Source organism: Pseudopodoces humilis, chromosome 3, assembly GCF_049639895.1.
Source record: "Pseudopodoces humilis isolate 2021_Gansu_Grassland_sample_001 chromosome 3, ASM4963989v1, whole genome shotgun sequence".
In the NCBI taxonomy this organism is placed as follows: domain Eukaryota; kingdom Metazoa; phylum Chordata; class Aves; order Passeriformes; family Paridae; genus Pseudopodoces; species Pseudopodoces humilis.
Window position 1 is genome coordinate 60179855 of NC_142202.1, and position 22148 is coordinate 60202002.

The 22148-nt window shown below is 37.5% G+C and overlaps 1 protein-coding gene across 5 annotated transcripts in view; it reads right to left on the reverse strand.

The window, feature by feature from the left end:
• The window catches only part of L3MBTL3 (L3MBTL histone methyl-lysine binding protein 3), a 78912-nt gene that overhangs the window by 26119 nt on the left and 30645 nt on the right, over window positions 1–22148 (reverse strand). For all 5 annotated transcript variants that reach the window (XM_005518344.2, XM_088052959.1, XM_088052958.1 and 2 more), the window contains 8 exons: window positions 20389–20493; window positions 18892–19027; window positions 15321–15412; window positions 14631–14782; window positions 5829–5905; window positions 4348–4433; window positions 2090–2200; window positions 352–466 (listed from right to left, as the gene is read on the reverse strand). In XM_005518344.2, coding sequence (XP_005518401.2) covers window positions 352–466; window positions 2090–2200; window positions 4348–4433; window positions 5829–5905; window positions 14631–14782; window positions 15321–15412; window positions 18892–19027; window positions 20389–20493 — 874 coding nt within the window. The remainder of the gene's footprint in view (window positions 1–351; window positions 467–2089; window positions 2201–4347; window positions 4434–5828; window positions 5906–14630; window positions 14783–15320; window positions 15413–18891; window positions 19028–20388; window positions 20494–22148) is intronic.

Genomic DNA, 22148 nt, shown 5'->3' on the forward strand with positions numbered 1-22148 from the left:
AGTAACCATCAAGAGAGAGATGTGAACAAAAGGAGTGATACCCTACCCCTACTGAGTGCCGCAGCAATTCCAGTGCAGGCTTTGAGAAGGCCAGGATTTTACACAAGAGGTCTTTTACATTACTTCTGTTTTTGACTGTGGTTCTTGTATTTCCATTGCAGAAAGGGTCAATAAAGCCATCTACTAAAAAGTGATTAATTACTGACTGTTGATTTTGCACTAAATGTCACATTTGCAATTATCCTGCATATCCTAGTGGCTTCTCTTCCTTGAATGGCACTGGCAGGGGGAAAAGACAGGACAGCACACACGCCTTTTACCGTCATTACATTACAGTGTGGTTTCCCTTACTAAGTGGGGGCTGAAGAGGGTGTCCAGTTTTTGTACACCAGCCTGCAGGATGGATATCAGGGCTGTCAACATCAGTCCAATAATCATAAATACTATCCCAGCCATCAAAATGAACCTAAAATACAAAAAGGAGAATAGTGCATTTTAGATCAGGAAAGTTCTCCATAAAATGAGTTTACCTGCGTAATCTCTAGAAATGACCTGTCCACTAGAGAAGTCACTTTCAGAGAACTATTTAAGTTGCACAGAAAATACACATACATTACATTCTGGACCCAGGCATACTCTACTAAAGTAAAGAGTAAACGACCATACGTCATATGGTTGTTTACTGTGTTATCAGGCTCAAATCCTAGGAATAATGCAGTTCTCACATTAGTAGTTAAATTTAAGCATGAATTTCTGCCTTTTTCATCTCCCCAAAAACCAAAAAAATCCAAATGTTTTTAAATCTCCTGTTTGAGCTGGATTTAAGAACAGCAGAGCAGTATGCAAAGGACTAAAAGAATTGAATTTATCTATAGAAAACAAACAATCCCACCATCATACAAGCAACAATTTTACTAAAATCAGACTATAGAGGATATAAAGAGTTGAAACTGAAGAGAAGATGAAGCACATGACTTTGTAGGACAGCACCTAACAGTATGGGTTATGCGCACATTTTTTCACATGGAAGCTAAATATCTTCAAATCTTGCATGACCTCTGTACCAGTAAATTCCTCGGCTCTCACACACACGTGTGGATGCACGTACACACAGACACGTACAAACAGAGCTCTTTCAACTCATGCTACAGGGTCAAATTAGTGCCCTAGAAGTTACAAATCCCGTCATTTAATACATTAGACTGCAAGGTGGGGTTTTTTCCTTTATTTTGGGATGGATTTTTTTTTGTTTTTTTTTATTTTGTATGTCCAACTTGAAGTAGAAAGTGCGTAGGTGTGAAGATACTAGTGCTGATGACTTTCTACCAGCAGTTAATTCAGATGATTCCAAATTAAATTTCAGCTGCACCTCCTACTTGAAATAACAGGTATGCCTAGTAAATCTGTACAAACTGCAAACACACACATTCTTAATTTCTAATTTGGTATCTAGTATATGTTAGCCCTTCTAACACTGAAGGCCTTCAGAGTGGAAACTGGTTTTGAACAATGGAAGAAAATTAATTCAAGTACACAACTTCTGCAAAACATATTAAAAATATGTTTAGTTAGCTTAATCCAATCCAAAGCCCATAATTAACAGAAACCTCAGAATTTCAGAAATCACTGACACAGGACAAAAGATCAGGGCTCTTTCATATCTCACATGTATCTCTTTCTTCCCCTTGGAAACTTATAGAGACAGATTCAATTAACCTAGACCAAATATTTTATGGTCCCTAACACAAATATCAAAGCAGCCCTTTGACACTTGATATTAAATAATCACATTTCTTGATAGAATAGACAATTTTCTCCTATCAACCATTCCCAAAACAATTTTCCAATATATTCAACTCTGCTCTCTAACTACCCACCTCAGCACAAGTATCTAAGAGGACAATAAAACAACCCATTTCAAAGGAATTACACATATATCAATCAGTGAAAAGGAAGAGCAAAAGCTTAGCAGGACAGAGCAATACACTAATTTCTTTCCATGGTTAATTTTACAACTGTAGGATTTTGGTTTTACTACATCATCATCAATTACTTAAGCAGAATAGTACAATAAGACAGAGAAACTTACTTTTATCCTGTAGTCATCTGTATCTACAATGGTTGCTACTCTGATAAATACTGGATTTCTCTTGTCAACCACTTCGAGTTTCATGTTTTTCTGAAAGCCATGAGAAGGTTTCTAGAAAAGAGGAACAATACTGTGTGAAACAACAAAACCTCAAATCTGATGCAGCTGTAAAATATATATATCATCCATCAAAAAATTTCTGCCTTTATTTTTTCAAATCTGCCCTCCCTCTACTAAAAATCCAAGTAATTAAAACTATTGTTTTCAATATAGAGAAACAAAGTAACTACTTTGGGATTCCAGGTTCTCCTGGAGTGGACTGGATTCAAACCATCCAAGGATGGGTATCTTCAGTTTGAATCGGCTTTTTTTTTCTAAATTCTCTAGAGAAGTTTTCCTAGAGATTTTTGCCAACGGTTTCATTGCAGTATTTAATAAAGCATTACATACCAGCTGCCTGAAATGTCTATGAATTGTCTACAGGAAACACATTTGTGCTTTCTGGTATGTATTTTTGTTTCATGAATCAAACCCCTTTTTAGTCTCCTACTGAAAACATAACTAATCCACAGCATAACAGTAACAAACAGGACCAAATGCCTGGGTTTGTAATATTATTTTGACAATACTAGTGTCTTTGGTAGGAGTATCAGATTTTGTGTTTGTCATCTGCAGTTATGAAAACTAAAGCAAAATTTTTTCCATTTTAAAGGAACATATTCACAAGACAAGTTATGAGGCTTACTCTAATTTTTTAGGAAAATAATGTATCTGTCACTCTAGGAGTTCTCAGAGTATTGGTGTTTTTCCTTCAGCTGCTGCTTAAGAACTCAATTTTCTCCCATAATACAACACAAAACAATGTTACTGTCTCAGCTATATAATCAAATAGCTTCCTAATCCTTGCTCAGGGTATTTCTGCAGAGAATGTAAGATTAAGAAACACTGCTAAAACAGGTACACCTTGGGGTGATAAACTACAGTCACTAATAACCTCTGGTAATCTACTGACCCCAGGAACTGCTACAAACACCACCTTTTGCCTTTTGTTAATCTAGCTCTTAGCAAAGTTGAGAATTAGTATCCCTTATATGAAAAGCTGAGGCAAACATGCTTCAGTGTGCTGTGAGGCAAGGGCTGGGAGCTACTGGCCACCCAATGCCGGCTCCCAACAGCAATCCAAGATGATCAGAGGGATGGAGCACCTCTCCTGTGAGGAAAGCCTGAGAGAATTGGGTTTTTTTCAGCCTGGAAAAGAGATGGCTTAGGGGTGATCAGCTTAGAGGTAATGGCAGCCTTCCAGTACCTAAAGGGAGCCTACAAGAAAGATGGAGAGGGGCCTTTTTACAAGGGCATGTAGTGACAGGACAAGGGGAAAAGATTTCAAACTTCTCTCAAAAGAGAGTAGGTTTAGATTAGATATTAGGAAACAATACTTTACTGCAAGGGTGATGGGGCACTTGAACAGGTTGCCTAGAATTGTGGATGTCCAACCCCTTGAAGTGTTCCAGGCCAGGCTGGATGGAGCTCTGAGAAACCTGGTCTAGTGAAAGGTGTCCCTGTCTACGGCAGTGGCATTGGAACCACATGATATTTAAAGTCCCTTCCAGCTCAAGCCATTGTGTATTCCCTTCTGTAGTAGTGACCATCACAGAAACCTTAAGAACTCAAAAAGATGGATGACTGAAAGAAACTAGCAAGTACAAAGATAAAAGAAAAGGATATTGCCCACAAATACCATAGTTAAGCTGGGGACCTGCCTGTGGATGCTGCCCACATGCCCTAGTTGCAAGCTTGCAGAAGAAAAGGTCTGCAAAGGGGCACTGAAAACAAATCCAAGACAATGGACTAGATGGACAAGCAGATGGAACTTCTTACATTCATTTTTACACAGTATCTTTTGCACTATATAAAACGTACAGAAATACAAATCTTCAAAATACATTATCACAACTCAGTAGCTATCTCATTATTTGTAATAAGTACGCAGTAATTTTCCACAGCAAATTACACTCATTAGTAATATATTTGTAGCATCTAATCCCATTTATAATAATTAAAATAATACATTAATAGTTATTTATAATAATCTGATTTCTAACAGTGAACTGCAAACTTGCATAAAAATAAACCACCCATTATGCAACTAATTAATTGGACACATTTGGAAATATAGGAATACCATATATGTATTATCTTCTTAAACAAATTAATTACATGAACTTAAAAGCATGAAAGAAGTTTAAGCATTTTCTCACCACTTTAAAAGCCCTTGCAGGTGCAGGTAGTGAACTGGTTTCTTCCAAATACTTCTCCCAAGAAAAATGCTTAGCATGTGGATAATCTGGCACAGAACAAACATGAGCAAAATTAAGCACAGCAGTGCAAAAAATTAAGGTAATGCCTAATTTACAGAGTGCCTAGCACTTTAATAATACTATTTTGATTTATACATTGGACTTACAAAATAATTGCAAGAAAGGCTCTTCTAAATTGTCTCTGATAAATTCACCATACAGGTTAAAAGAGTCAACAATCCTCTCATACACACTACTGAGTAGCTATTTTACACAATTGCTTTGGATATGAGAATATTCTGTGATCCCCTCTGCAGTATAAATAATGTGGACTGGAAAAATCTGTCCAGTTAACTGAGGAAATTAATTCAGGTAACAAACAGTCATTCACTGGTAAGCACTCTAATCAGTGATAGCTTTGTACCACAGTTGAGCACACCTGGCTACTTGTTACTCTTTTAGTGAGCAATTTTTAACTAAATTTCTAACAAAATATGCTGGACGTTTATGAATAATCTACAGACATCATCAAAGAAGATGTTGTCCTTCTCAGAAAATGTCATGCTTATAAACACTCTAGGGAAGAAACACAAAGACAGCTTGGCTGTTAAAGAAAAGGCGGTGCCTGTCCTTCACCTTTTCTCTGCACCAGAAGTTTAACTTGAAGTTTAAATATTAGTATTTATAAGCTAGAAGAGAACAAAACCAATTCTAATTTGTTTTACAAGGGATTCACTGAATAATAGGCTGCAATTAACCTCCTGACAGACAGATTGCTTACAACTTCTCAAGATTGCTGGCTATTAGAATTTTGGTCAAAATCTGTTTTAACCAATCAAAACTTTCTATGTTCTCTGATCCCAGATGCCAGCTTCTGCAACAGGGCATTTAGGTCATTCAGCCATACACAACAGTCCTGAAAAACAGTCTCGAGTTTCACACCAATGAATACACTTCCTTTTTTATCATCTCTCTCATAGCATTTTCCTTCATTTTGAAGACCCAAGTTTGATTCCTTGATCATGTAAGGCAGTTTTCTTATCAATCCTTTACCTTGCACACTCAGTTCACATGAAGATGTTTCTCTCCTGCAATGATCTCACACACCTGGAATTTGCTTTATCAGTATTTTCAGAATGTGAGTCTTACATTACTTGTCAGCCATTCAGCCAAAAATACAAAGTCCTTCAGATTTCAAGGGATATATTTTGTGAGTAGATGTCTCTTAACTAAATCAGTATATATTTGCATACTTAATGTCTAACATCTATTATACTTCTATTTTCAATATATTAAGTCCTGTAAAAAAAAAATTACTGCTCTGCAAATATCAGTTCCTGATTACAGAAAGAAAATCAGGAGAGTTAATAGAAAGCTTATTTTAGCGATGCTAGCTGACTATAGCCACCTTAAATCTTTCAGACATGTAACAAGATACAAACCTGGTGGGGTGATGAGAGTTCTTTTATGTTCTTTACACCATCCAACAGGATGAATATGTGGGCTAGCAGCCTCACACCTGGAGGAAGGGGAGAAAAAAAAGGGCCTGAAAATGCAGCTCTTCAGACAACCTGTTATGCTTACAAACTGAGACCTACAAGAGGGACTTATATTCCAAATAACCCACAACAACTTCAACTTACACTGCAAACATAACCTGAAGACACGAACACGTCTAACCCAGGCTTGTTACCACATATACAAGCATAAGGCTTTATTTACAATTTTGCTGGAAGATCAAGAAAGTTAAGTCCTTTAAATTAGTGGTTTAGAGAAGCTATGATGCTGGATCTGAAAAATTCACAAGCAGAGACTCTTGGTAGAATCATGTTGGCTAGTTGCAACACCATAATCTCATCAAAGACAGAGGAAGTCTTGCAATGCCAAGACCAAAATTTGAAACCAAAAGCTTAAAGATTTATTAATGGTCCAGGTTGCACCTGGAGGAGAAAATCACGTATAACTGCAATGCACTGCCAATTGCAAGCAAAAAATCAAAATTGGATTCTGAGTGGCTTAAATGGAGATATAAACATGTTAGTGTAACCCAGCAGCACATAAGCAATGTAAGTCTGAGAAAAACTCTGAAAAAAGACCAAACCAAAAATCCAAACCAACCAAACAACAACAAAAAAAACCCACCAAAAACCCAACAAAACAAGCATTTTAGGCCTCAAATCCCAAATTCCATGATAAAATTAGTGAAGCAAAAAGTCAGATCAAGCTCTCTTACTTAAAGGGTTAACAACTTCCCATATTTTCTGTCAAGTGCATCCTATTCTGCACTACTGCTGTTGCCTGTGGCAGGCCACAAGAGCCACAGAATACTAATAGAGGCAGTGTGAGCTATGTGTGCTGACATCTGTCTCAAGCAGTGAGAGAGATCACTCTCACTGTGCTCACTGGGTCAGTTACACTGCTCAGACAAAAGCAGCAGCTGAGTGCCGGCTATCAAGTCCTCTTATGAAAACAAACAAAAGAGACACACACTGTAAAAAAACTGATCTAAAAGCAGACAAGAGAAAACCTGCTTAAGCCTTCTGCGATATTAAATTACTATTTCTAGAACTATATGTCCTTATTACATATTAGGATATTCTTTCATAACACATTTTAAACAATAAAACACAGTGTATATAATATATAATATATAATATATATATTATAATTAGCATATTAGTACTCAATATTATTAGTAAAGGCAAAAATGAAGATCTACAGGAAAAGTAAAAAGCTATCAGGCTCTGCTGTGAAACATGCACCATCCCTGTGTGTGCATTGATACTTAGTGATGGCTTTTGAGTTGGCTGAACAATTGGCAGTGCTTTTTTAATAAAGTACATTGTATTTATGTAGTCAGGATGACTAAGAAACATGCTGCTGACACAAATCACCAGCATCACTCTGCATGGCACTGCACTACACTGTGCAAACACACTGTTTGCCTCTATTTAGCTGAAAACTCATATATTATAACCATGTAATACCCATGTAGATCTGCCCTTAAGGACCTTGCTTCTCTTAGGAGCCTGGCCCACTGAATTTCTTCTTTAATTAGATAAATTCAGTATTACAGTGCACTACCACACTCTTCCACTATTTCCTATCCCTAAAGGCATTTCAGTAGCTGACATCAAATATTTCCAACTACTCCCCCCACTCTCTCTTCTGGAGACCCCCACCAGCATTTCCATCTCTCCAGTGGCCATGAGCTCCAGTGGCCATGAGCTCCAAGGACCCAGGGAAGCCAAAAAAGTGAAGTCCAAGTAAGCTGAAGTAGCTAAGGCCTTCATTCTTCATCTCCCCAGGGAGAGATCAAGAAATCAACCTTAAGCAGCCAAGCAATAGTCTAGATTCAGACACCGTGTCTCCCTCCTGTGTTTTCCAAACACTTCTCAAATATTTGATGAGAACAGAAGACAGGCAGAGAGCAACCATGCATGAAGACACATACTTCATATAATAATTACTGAGCAAAACACCAAACCACTTGTGATCCAGTTTCTGTTTTATTCCTCTCTGAAGTCAACGTCTCCATCACTAGGCTGGAGAATAACAGGTATTCTCTCCACTTTCCCTCAACCCGAGTTACTAATGCAAAATACCCAACAGTGTGGGGCTCTCTGTGAGTGCTATAAAATAATCATCATCTGTATCTACCCAGAAAGCATTAGCATGCTGGAAGTTCAAATTAATTAAGTCCCCTTAATTAGCAATATTAATGTATATACTTCCAAAATATCACATGCTGATAATGTGCAATACCTAAAAGGGTGAAATGAACCATGCAGGAGAGAAGAAGAAACTAAAGGTAAATTATGCAGGCACTCCATAGTCTTAAGGTTTAAAATGCCAGGTCTTCAGATCTGGAATACAAACATACTTTAGGGATTGCAAAAGGAAACACAGCACAGAAAAATTGTGGACTGGACCCTGGGCCATATCACATCACAGTTTTGAACCATCACTGCACAAAAGAAAAACAAAGAAATATTTTATTTTTTTTTTTTAATTCTGAGAAATATTTTACATGATGTCTAAAACTCAGTATAGATAAACTTCAACAACAGAAATGCCAGCTGGGTGCCTCAGAATATTGTCTCACAACAAGTACTCCTCTTGCCTTCTACCTAAACAGAGTGAAACACTAATGATGAAGAATACTGGCCAACATAATATCATTATCTTGTGGCTATATATATGAAACAGTTCTGCTAGTTTTGCTTTGTAATGATGCCAATCAGATAATTCCCAGCAGATAAAACCTACCTTAGATAGACTCTGTAATGGCTCTGACAACAGCCAAGGATTTAACTCAGTTCATGAATACAAATCTTTTGCCCTCCTACAATATATAAAGCCATACTGTATGTATTTAGTATTTATAATATCACACCAGGTACTCTCTACATCACTGAAGTTGCCATCAATAAAATGAAGCAAAGGAAGTGAGACCTTTTGTGGAAATTTAGCACTGTCAAAACTCAGCACCTGACTCCTGGAAGTGTTTTGCCCCCCAAAAATAAGAGAAAAATGGCGAGTCCTTCGCTTCCTCTGACCTCTTCTTTCCTCTTTATGGTCACTCTGAGGAGAAGCTAACAAGAATGTGGGGCAGCACTCCTGTCTTCAATCCCTCTCGTGCTTGGAGTGTTACATGTATGAGGTATACCTCTGCACTGAAAAGACATAGCCTCTTACTTCCTAAAATGTTTTGAAGTTCACAAATTAGTTTCAAAATTTCCCAAGTTAAATTTGGGAACAAGTCCTTCCCATGCTCAGGATCACTATGGTATTATCAGTATTATACTTAATCAAGCAGATGTGTAAAAACACTTATCAGGACAAACCTAAATGCATTTGGTTTGGTTTGAATTCTCAAGCATATGTCTGAACACACATTTTAATAAAACTCTGAAAAATGAATGCCACTGCACACACTTCTTGCCTTGAAGATTCAAGAAGAAGCAAATAACCAAGGAATGTTGCTATCAAAGATGGATTCCTGGAAGATGCTCTGACATTACAGTGAGCATGGAACACAAAGCAACTTGTAATTCAACAGCACTGCAAAACAGTACTGTGAAACATCTACAAACTTTGACTTGCTTTAAAAGAAAACCCCAGTCGTTACAGATACACCTGTAAGCAGCTTCTGCAACCATGGTGGACTCAGGAAAAAGAAAGATCCCTGTTCCAGCAAAATCAGATCATACAGTCCATCTTCACCTACTGATTTTACAAGGCCTTTTAGCTTCTAACAGTTTATTTAATAATGTAAAGTAGAGATCAGTAAAAGCCACACACAATTTAAAGTAAAACTATTATTCTTTAATGTCTGTTATTTAATGGACATACATCTAGTTTGGAAGAACAACAGTAGTCTATCATATTAAGCCTAAGAGTTGTCAACTGGACATGTTAAAGGCTATGCTGACCTTTCACAATCAATTTGCCACATCCCGCAGCTTTTTATCTCCTTTGTTCCAAACAGCAGACAGATCACACAGCTCACACACTTCATAAAACACGATGATCCATGAATTGTGAGGATGCTTGCTAGGCCAAAAAAGGTTAGCAACACTAGCAAGAGCTGAAGGATTTTTCACCTCGAAACCTACCTACCCCTGGACCACAGCAGAGCACCAACACCACCTTCTGCCGAGAAGTAGGGATGTGACAAATGCATGCTTGACTAATAAAACAAGATTAACAATGTCCCCACAATTCATGTCACTTGTGAACCATTCTTTCCATTGTGTGAGAACATGCAGACAGAAAAAGAAATCTAATAACCATATTGGAAACTGAAGCTAATCCAGAAAGCTGAAGTGGAGCCAAAAGCAGCAGAGTACACCAGCTGAACCTGTAAGAGAGCCACGCAAAAGGATACGACAAGTGACAGCTTGCTGATTTATGGACATCTTAACTAAGGAAAAACCATCAAAGCAGGGCAGAGCTACAGGATGAAAATGGCCAGGAAATAGCTCTGCAATAAGGAAACCTGAGGGCAGCTGACAACACAATTCCCTGGTGTGTGCACCACTTTGCACGAAAGGAACGCGTGTAAGGTTCAACAGTCCTTAACTCATGGCAGGAGGGCCATGAAGATGGCTTAAGGGAAGATGACTTAATATTCTTCTACTCATCACTTTCACCTCTCCTGCTAATTTTTCCCAAAAAACTGTTTCACATATACAGATCATTCTAACTAGATCAAGAGAGATGGATGATTCAGCTTGCTGCTGAAAAAGTTAATACCAAATATTTCAGGAAAATATTTTCTTAAATACGTCTCCACCTGAAGCTCTGGACAGGTTTTTAAATTAAATAGTCAGCATTGTTTTTACAGTAAGTGTATATGTTATAATAATTTTATGTTTTGAAATGATTTCTGATTTTCCCTTTTGGGAAACAAAGATTTTGATATTCTGATATTCACTTTAATAAGTGTAGATACAGACCATAACAAAAATATTATCTATCAAAAATCAGTTATGCACACATGCCCCATACACCCATAAAAAACAATGTGCCCTCAAGAATGCTACTTATACAAGTACTTGATTGTGACATGTCAGTCATCCAACAGAGCAACAAAAAAGGAAGAAAAACATAAAAACTATCCTGCAGCCCCATCTAGTGCATAATTGAGAATACTTCATCATTGACAAGTATAGAGTTGGTATAATTTTAGTTCAGGGCTTCTCAAAATGCAATCCAGGAGGTTATGGCATGCATCCAGAGGTGGTATAGCATTACCATAAAACATTACCATATTTTCTATTTAAAGTCTGATAAGAAAGCTGCGTGGTGATTCACATGAAATTTAGGGTCAGATAATGGTTCATTTTCCATTTAAATAGTTAAAAGAATGCACTGTGACTCGTGGTTCTTTAAGACTTTTTTATCTTCTTTTTGATGTAATATAACCCCTCTAAAAAGATGGTTCCTTTCAGAGAGTGGAGCAAAGTTAATAATCTCAAAAATTAAACAAGCAGAGTGCAACTTTTAAGGACTTGGCTGCTAGGAAAGTAGTAAGTACTGACAGAGAACAGAGCTGGCCTCTTAGTCTCACAACTGAAGCCCAGCCTGTTCCAAACGTCATACAGATCAAAAAATGGTTCCAAAAATCAAAAGCTATTTTATTTTCACAGGAGGCTTCAGAAATATTTTTTCTGTGGAAGACAGGAACAGAGCAGTCAGTGATGCATGGGTCATTGTATTTTAACACACTCCAGGTAAGCTGATCCCAAAAGCTTACAAGTTTTACAGCTTTCTCTGCAGGGGAAGTTCAGACCAAACCAAGGATAAGTGAGGGCACCCAGAGCTCTCTGAGGCAGCAAGTCTGGGAATGCTGTATGTCCAGCACAGCCATTGCACCACTTCTCCTGTGGACAGGCAGCAACAAGCTGGAACAGCTTCACCTCTTTCATGAACTCTGGCTGTGTTTCCATTTGGCCACAAAAAAAATTAGTTAGATGAGTCAACATCAATCTGTGTGTAAGCAAAACTGATGTAAGGGAATGGAGGAATATAGGATGGACCTGTAGTTAATTCATAGTTCTGACATACCTAAAGATTCCCAATGCTATTTCCAGGTTCAGCCAACAGTATGAAAATTAAGAAGTTTCACTGAACGAGAATGCCTTCAGCTTTCAAAGCAGTATTATGTTTCATCAAAAGAGACGAACAGATGGAAAGGACCTGAAGGCTTACGTTGTATAGGTCAAAATTCTCCTTCATTAAATAAAATTTTGAATTTGACAATTTTGTTCCATCTAAAAACCACTATCAAAGGAAAATTTAATAGGATTTATAATACACTGAAAGTAGCATGCATTAAAGAACTGCTCTAATGACTAATTCTAGCCAGGGTACTTACTTTGAACCAAAAATGTATTTTCTAATGCTCAGAAAGAAAGTAAGGAAGAGAATCTTCAGGCTGAAAGCCTGGAGCCTAAAAACCCTTAGGCGATGGTAATGGATTTCTGTTGCCTGAAGTCAGTGGTATCAGTCAACTCTCCTTCAGGTATCCAAAAATAGGAAAGGTTATTTTAACCTCAGTGACAAAGTTCAGTCTACTCCAAATAAAACACATAAGGTATACAGAGAAAAGAGGTACTTGCTTAAAAATAACCAACATACACAAAATAAGGCATTTCACCTTCATTATAATTCTGAGATTGAAACTTACTTGCAGGCACAAGGAAACTGTGAGGTTCAGTTCTGGGTAATCTCAAAAAACCTTTTAATTTCTAGTTAGAGATAGCAGTTGGTAGACATGAAATTCATGCACCTAAGATATTTTAAGGCCCTTACAAACCTGATATCTAAAATTAAAAATGTAAGTGGGATGTATTCAGGTTACATTTTCAGGCTCTCTTTCGGTCAGACACTCCACTGCTTATTTTCATTTGCCACTGTTTTCTCCCATTTTCTTTCCTTCTTCCTCCATTCACTATTTGCAATACAATGCTGAGAGGTAGGCTACGTTACTCAGAATTTAATTTCCATGTACAGTACTTCCAGGAGCATCTTCTTGCTGCTTCCAGAAAGGTATTTCACAATTTCACCAAAAGAACAAAACTTAAGCTTGACGTTAGCGTAAACACAGATACAATGATTTCTCAAAATCTACGGGCAAACCTATAAGCTTTCTACTTCAAATTTTCTTTATCCTTTAGGATAAGATATCCTTTAGATATCCTTTTATGTCATGTATCTACATATAAAATTCAGAAAACCCACTTCAGGATACTACAACTATAATTAATACTATAAATGTAAAGCTTGGTTATGTACTCAAAAGCTGCTTCTCCCTCCTCTGAAAAGATTGGTGGACAGAGTTCCTGTTGACATTGGAATATAAACAAGTCTGAAATTCAGTATATGTCTGCTATATAGAGTGTAGTATTTTAGAAGCCTATGCTACCTCTGAACAAACTATGGGTTATATTGCACTATGTTTTCCCTAAAAGCTTTGCCTAACTGCCATTTTGATTATTAATTAATGCCATATCTATTATTAGATATATCAATATCTAATGTCGTATCTATTATTCAAATACCAAAATATTCAGAGTAAGTTTTCCCAGTCCCCAGTTTCCCGGTGCTTTATAGGAAAAACGTATGGTTTGTGTTACTTCTTTGTGGAAATAATTGCTAATCTTTCTGGTCTTTGACTTGTATGGTCTACTATCTTGATATCCAGTTCTTGGCCTCACTTAACTGACTGCTCACTACTGCTTCAATAGTTCAGTTCTACTTCCATTTATTTGTCACATTGTCCACAAAATTATTATTTGAAGAGATGGATTCACGAAGTTTTGAAGTTACTTTTATAGTTTTGTGGCATTCTCATTGACATAGTACCAAAGTCATCATTAAATACAAATGAAGAAAATTTTCTTCATTTATTTTTATAGGCTCAGCTCTACAATTAAGTTGCCACTGCCAAACCCCGGCCATAAAGGGGATCCACAACAATGCTCTACCTGTTCTGCAGTAACTTACTCTCCAAAGACTGTAAGGTAAACTACATTGCTCCAAGTGATCTAGCAAATGAAGAGCCAAGTGCAAATACAAACCTGCACTGTAACAATCTTAATCTCCTTCACTGTCTTTATGCTCCTAGTACATCCTGCTCCATCCACTGACCTTCCCATATAGATACACACAGCTCCTCCACCACACAACACGCAAAAAGGTCATCTCTAACACAGGTCAGCATAGCAGGAGCTCAGTTTCCACTGGAATGTAGAACACAGAGGACTAAAATCAGGTTTTGCCACTGTCCTGATCCTTTACAGAACACGACTATTAGTTCGATTTCAACATAAGTGAAATCAAGAACCTTATGAATACTTACAGCTTTCCCTTCAATTTACAATTATAAGTAAAACTAATTCCAAGTACACTTAGTCTCATTATCATGATTATATTCTCCAATGAAAAGATCAGCCTCGGAGATTAATATGTAATTTAAATCAATCCACAACTCCAAATGCAGCAGCACACACTAACACTCATTTAGCACAACCTCAGCATTTTTCACATGCAACCTCACACGGGAAAATTAATTCCTTCAGTCTGCCACTGAGACCTACTTTGGTGGCCATACTTAAAAATCTAGCAAAAGTTGGTCCAGTAACTATCACCAGTCTGGAAAGTATCACAGAAAACAGCACTTAAAGCTAACACATTTCTGATATATCTGACTAGGATACAAAACAAAAACATCATACCAGTAGTCATAACTCTCGTCCCAGTTGTCAAAATGAACCAGAAAACGATTGTCCACCATGTCTGTTACCGTGGCAACACAAATGAAAGTCGGGTTCTTCTTGTCTACGGCTTCCAGCTTCATCCCCACTCGAAATCCCGAGGGAATCACTGTCTACATAGAGGAAGACATTTAACTGAAGATAAATACTATCAATCCAGAAATCTCCTCATCATCCACAGTCAATATATTCATGTCATTTCCAAGTTTTCCAATTAACTGTCCTAACAGAGCGACAGCAGCCTCATTAGCTGACATGAGAAATGCCCAAACACAGCGACTAGTGGTTTATGAAAGAAAAGAAGTCCTAAACATGCTGCTAAAATTAAATGTGTTAGTTTTAGCTGTCTTAGATACTCTCTGTGAAAGACCATTCTTGTTCCACAAGATTATGGTGCAAGACACAGTACAAATAACAAATCTTTAATTTAAGAATGCATTGGAAGTTTAAACAGATACAGCAGAAAAATAATGAATTGGAACTGCAGAGGTTAGCTGCAATGGAGAATGTTAGAATGTTATTCATTTTGCTGTAAACACTTTTATTTGAAATTTCAGGATCAAGTCTGCCATCACTGAAATGTGCTATGAGACTCTACCACACACATGAGCATACTCACAATTACACCATCACTAACAAACGACTACTTACTGCATTCTGGTTTTCAAACAGTGATTTAGGAGCAGTTTGAGCCTTGCATGCCTTTAAGTAGGAGGGCCAGCTGAATTCTTCTTCCTTATATCCTAAAAGAGGGTTGTAAAAGAAGGGCAAGAAATGATAGGCATGAGACACAAGGCACATGTATCAGCAAGAGACCAATTTTATACTTCTATCTTCTTCCCTTTGAATGAACATTTCTAAGCAGCACAGGCTACAAGTCACCTCTTTGTCTCTCCCAAGAAAACCTCACCTTTCCACCACCTGTCTGCCTCACAGGTACCACCTAACTTCCTTTTGTTGGTCTCTCTGACATACACACACAGCCAGCAAGTGTTCTCCAGCTGCTTTTCAGTCTATTGCTTCTGCTTCGGGAATCAGAAAAAGACCTACAGATCCCAAAACTCTTCCTACTATGCCTGTCAGTCCAACAAAAAAAAAAAAAAAAAAAAATCCCTCCTCCTCCAGACTTCACTGTATTACATCATCAGGCTCTCACTAATACAGCATCATCACTACTAGCTTTAAAACACCTCCCCCTAGGTTATATCTAAACAGTTGCTTACACAACCAATGCCTCAGGACCCTTTCTCAATTCAGTGTAAACTGTCCTGCATGGACTTTATACATTTTTTATTCCGTGTATAAAACACTTGAAAATAAATGTGTATTTCTGTTAATGTTTAGTTTCTTAGGGGAAAAAATACAAATAATTCATAATATATTGAACTGCATAAAATAATCTACAAAAAATCATTTGTAGTTCTAATCTAAGAAACAATGCTAGGAGTTGGAAGCAAATACATTTCCTCCTTCACTTTTCTGTTATGTAACAGTTGTAGAAACATCTCTTTTAGTCAATATGTTACAACCCAGTAAAGCAAGACCAAAACCACAACAAATTTCAGTGCCTTTATTGAAATGTGTCACCTCTTAACTACTTGAAGTAATACTCAAATATGTCAGAGACAACTGCTTTGTTTAACCTGAGATTCTCATATTATCCCAGGAACCGCGGGTTTAAAACCCTTTACCTTCACCTTCTCTGCATAGGGCTTTCTCACTTTTCATTTTAAATAGTAGCCAACAAAAATTAACATACAGGTCCAAACAAAAATACTTTCCTTATACTCCAATTGCCTCTTGTCTTGATACACTACAGCTGTAGAGCATTTGAAACCATTTTTAAAGCAATACAGTATTTAGGCTTTTCATTTTCACTCTGTAGTTCTAGAGAGTATTCAAACCTAAGTCCAAGCTCACATCAGACAATAAAAAACTCCAACCTACAGCACAAGTGATGGGATCAGTTACTGGGACTAGGACAAAGCTCATGGGAAAAAAAAAAAAATTGTTTTAGTAGACTGTGAAAGTTTCTGGGCAATGTGAGTCTTCCTGCCACCAAGTGAGAAAGGGAGATCTTAAGCTCCTAACTCATCTCTCATACAAGACCAAAGGTCAATTTGATTTATTCACTGCAGATACAGATCAGTCAATGCAATTTTTACGTGTGTATATATATATATATATATATATGTATATATATATATGTATATACATATATACATATACATATGTGTACATACATTCACTTGCTGCAGATTTTACCTGTATAAGATAAAAAAAGCGGCCTCCTCTACACAAAACGAATACTGTCCCAAACACCATCTTTGTTAATATTGGTGGAACCCAGTTCGATTTTTGCCTCTTCAATCTCCTATGCCTGCTGGAAGTCCAGCAGCAGCTGCCTGTTGCCTCTGCTGCTGTGGGGGTGGGAGATAGCCCATCACAAGACCTGTCCTGCTCAGCAGCACTAAGAGTTACCCACTCTTTCCATTTTAATAAACATGGATAGAAATAAGTTTCAGAAAACATCTAGAATAATATTCTTCCTGTCTTATGTCCCTCACTCCCCATATCTTCCCCCCTCCCCCGCCACAAGTTGGACCACCAGGTTCCAAATTGCTTAGGGTTTATACCATGAAGGTCATAAATTTGCATTTTAGCTGGAAAACTAAAGGTTACTAATGCAAACCTTGGAGTTTTTCTCTGGGGTGCTATTTTATATAAATATTGTATCCTGTGTCAAAACTTTCATTTGCTTTAGCATCTGTAAAATTTGCAATGAGCACTATAAAAATCATTATTAAAATGTCATACCACAGCAAAATATAACCACTCTGTCCAACCCAAGTGAAAAAGAAACCCCAACAGCCCACAACTGGCATATTATTCTTCTCCTTGGAAAAGCAGAACCTCACAAAGTTCTCCCAGGGGCAATCATTCATGGTTAACCAAACCTTTCTAAACCAGGCATGTAAGATGTGACAGGTGACAAATCCTCATCATAGACACAAAATTTACTAAGCACACTGTAATAACATCAGGAACGCTGTAACTGGGAACTGCCCATTTGCTACATACAAGTTGTTACATCAATGAAGGCCAACCTTCTAAGAAATTCTTATCTCTTGAATTTCAAGAAACTGCTATTTCTACAGAACCAGTAATGCAGAACTGTGTCCCAAGGCAAGTGGCAGCACAGAGCATTCCTGCCCTGTGGCCAGAGTGGAGCTTGCAGAGCAGTCAGAAGAGCAGCTCATGCTTCCCAAGGCTCACCCAAAGAAATGTCATCCTCACACACTGGCAGGCCCTCCACCCCTACAATTCCAGTGGCTTTCCACACCTTAGCCCTTACATCCACAGTTTTATAATTCTCTGCAAGCACACCCTCTTGAATCCGTGCACTCCTCATTTTCCAGCCCTTCTAAACCACATTATACTGCCCTCACCGTGTATGCCAAAATGGCACATTCATTTATTTCTCACTTTCCAGACTTCAGGACTTGCTCCCTTCATCCCCACATACTCCCTCCATATCCCAAAAGTATTTTACATGGTACAGTTCAGTGCAGATGCCCTCCAAATGCTAAAAAACGTTACACAATGTGAAAAGGAATTAATTATGCAAGTAAGTTACACACATTTCAATAGTTGTAAACCATTTACATAATCCATGTATAAATTATACTTTCAGGCTTGCAATCTTACCTTTTTCTCTCCCTACTGATCTGTTCATTCCTCTTTTTGTCTCTATTTCAGACAATCTTAGTGGAAAGGGCAGTCTTTATTAGTCTGTACCAACGTATGTACAATAACAGTGATCACTATGCAGTAGCAAAAATGTCCTAAGACCTTCCACTAAAGATCTTCAGCTGCCTGTGAAACCTCAGTTTGAGCATATATGTCACCAGTATGCTGCCATTTTCCTTGCAGTAAGCTGGGGTCTAGGTTTTCTGCTCTGTTGTTTTTTTTCCTAATGCCTTATGAATGATTTAAGAGTTTATGGCCCATTTTGTTTTCTTGGTTTCTCTGAACTTCCACTGAATACAAGGGGCATGCAGTTGAACTTGAAATTTTAGGCAAGATTTTAATTTGCCATTTTCAAATACTCTTGACTAAATGAATTAAAACATTTCTGCCAAAAAAAAAAATATTACAGCATTGCACAGGTATTCTCAATCTCAGAACTGTGTAAAACACACAGATTTAAACTAAACAATACCTTTAGGTGGATGAAGCTTGTGACCTGTTTTTTCACACCATCCTACAGGATGAATGTCTGAAGAATCAGCATTCACCCAGAAATCGTAACAATCTGGGTATCCATCAAAATGTAGTCTTATTCTGTAGCCACAAACCTAAAAGCAAGAATTGACAACATACAACACTATATTTTAAGATCTTTGCCCTACACATAACCAATTCCATTCAATATTATGTATAATAACTGTAAGTTTTCAGTCAGCTTTTCACTTCTGCCCAATCCAGCACTGGATGAATAAATTCATTTAATAAAAAGGAGAGAATTAAAAGGCAAAGATATTCTCAGTCTGAGTGCCTCCTCTTCTGGTCAAAAGAATTTAACTAAAAGCTGGCTATTGCCAGTAGTGTTCAAAAACTTGAAAAGGGTTCAACCCAGCATCAGAGTAAAGCATAAGCCCTACAGAAGAGCATGAATACATCTGATACAACTGAGGACAAAGTGCAGATAATGAGGTTCTCGAGCTATCCTGATTAACTGATATGCAAGGGGGCAGTGAACAATAAGTATGTTCAAAAGGCTCTCCAGAGAGATACTGAAAACTGTTTAAGTAAAGATAAGAAGTCAGTGGAAGTATTCCCCAGAACTTCATTGTTCCATGAAGTAATAAGTCAACCACTGAGAGGAGGAGAAAAACAGGACACAATATTCTCTCTGTACGGAAGTTCTCCACATCTCCCCGAGTGCCAAATGCCATAAATTTACTGCAGCCATCAGTGAAAATCTCAACATCAACCCTATTTTATATTTAATTTGTACTCTGACATAGCTTCCTGTTTCCCCATTTTAATTCACAAATGAAATCCAAAAGCCCATTAAAATGATGCAAAAATTAAAGTAAGGTATGTTTAAAAGAAATACAAAAGAAGCCCGAGAAGCAGATTCTCTATTGAAAGCAAAGAAGCTGTTGATCAGAAAAACTATTTCATGAACCACAGCAAAAAAAAATCACCTGAGTTTATATTTTATGCTATGTTATTTATATTATGTTAACTTGCACAGGTTGCCAATACATGCAATTTCTGCAGCCATCAGCCTGAAAAAGTTGTAGCACAACAGCACACAAGAAACTTTTAGGTACTCGTTTCAGTGAATGGAGCAACTGCAAATACTATCAAACTCCTATAAAACTGCTATGTATCAGTTGTCATATTTCTTCCCTATTTATTTTTTTCTTTTAAATACAAACTACAGGATTACAGATAAAACCACGCAGCATCCAATTAGCCTAATACTGTTTCCTGTAGCTGTGTATGTTAAATACATGTATTGCTGCATTGACACTGGATATATCCTTTACGAGTCTATCAGGCAGAAATGATACAGCATTATTAAAAATTCTTCCTACAGAAACTACATATAGTTTCTGTCTGCCTGTTAGGTAAGAGTGAGGGTTTTCAGCTGCTGCTGTTTCATTTCAGTCTCTACTATAACCCCACACTGTGGCTGCTGGCTTACCTCAGCCACCGTGAGAACACAGTAGATGGACTGGTGCTCAGGATCCACACCCTCCAGCTTCATCCCTACCTTGAATCCATTCTTGTTGTACGGGAAAGACTGATACTGCAACGGAAAAGAACAGTTTCAATATTTCTGAAATATTTCAATATTCTGAAATATTACCAGAGCAAGACACAATATCTTTATAAGGAAAAGATTAATGATTATTTACTATTCATGTTTCTGAAGGAACTAATAAATCACTTAAAGCTTCATGTCTTCAAACATGTAGAGAGGAAAAGAGAAATTGATGACAGTTTGAAAAACACATGGATACAAGAATGACTTGAAACTTCAGGTATGTAAGAAAATTAGGAAGAATTAGCAAAAGAGTCAAGGGAAAGAAGATGATATCATTTGTCTTCAACTTTTTTTTCACTAATTGTCAATAAAACATCTTAGCAATTTAATTATTTAGTTTTCAGGCTGTACAGTGACATTGACACACCTTCCTGGTGGGCATAATTCCTAAAATAATCACAACAGTGACTCTGTTTTGCCTTTCCAGTTCCACATCTCAGGCAATGAAAGATGAACTGAAAGGCAGAAATACTGAACATTGTATGTAGACCTAGCCTATATTTCTTGTCCTTTATATGCTGAGTCCAGACTATGCAGTCTTCCAGGAGAATTTCTACATCACAGGAACATGACTACCCTTATATCACATTACAATGAACCCAGAAGATTATCTTTCAAAAAACAGAAAGTGAAAATGAGGCTAGGCAGGATGGATCAACCATATTTTCAACCAGCAGGCATCATCACCCCTCTGTTAAAGAGGATGGAAGGCAGAAGATATTAAGGTTAAATTAGAGGAAAGATCAGAAAAATAAGTAACCAAAACTGAAGACAGTTTTCCACAGGTTAGCAAATTCACAGCCAATTTTTATGTCCCAAGCAGTTACAGAAAAAAAACACAGGAAAAGCATCTTAAATGTTCACTTTTCCTTCTGTTTCTGTCCAAGAAACATATGCTCCTGAGTCAACTGCAACCTCTGCAGCCAAAGGGAAGAGAAAGATACCAAGGGAGATACTTGGAGAGGTATCACCTACTTGTAAGAAGGGGAAACCTTGAAGACACAGCTTGAAAATCAAGCTAAGGTCTAAGTACCAGGAAATGGCAAGGATCCTCCATCATCCTGATAATTTCTAAGTGTACAAAACAACACAGTGAAAAGTACTGCTTCTGAAATGGTAAAATGAAAAGAAAAAAAGAGTAATACTCTAAATGCAAACAGAATTCAAGGATTCATAATTGGTGGTGATGTTTGGTTTGGGCTTTATTTTAACCTATCTACTTATGTGGCTCACTTGTTCATCTGTAAAATGAAGAAACATTACTTGGCCAAATTCTGAGTGTTATAAAGAATTGCCTTTCTGCTATAGGCTTTAAATACTGCACACTAAATCAAGCATTACCCAGGGGCTAAAGACTTTGACAGAAAATACTAAATTAAGACGCACTGGATGAGAAAGGTACAATGTGGAGGAAACATCACGTAGCACCGTCTGCAGTGTCCTGCAAAGCCTTTGTACTGCTACAGCATTTCATGGCCCTTCAGACAGGCAATGCTTTGTAAATCTACCTTCCCACTAGGACACTCTTTATCCTGATTATTTTCTTGCTAATTTTTGAGCCAGTATATAGCACAGGGGGACACAACTGAAGATAGCCAGCAGACTATTGTTCTTGCACCCACAAATCTATGCATTCT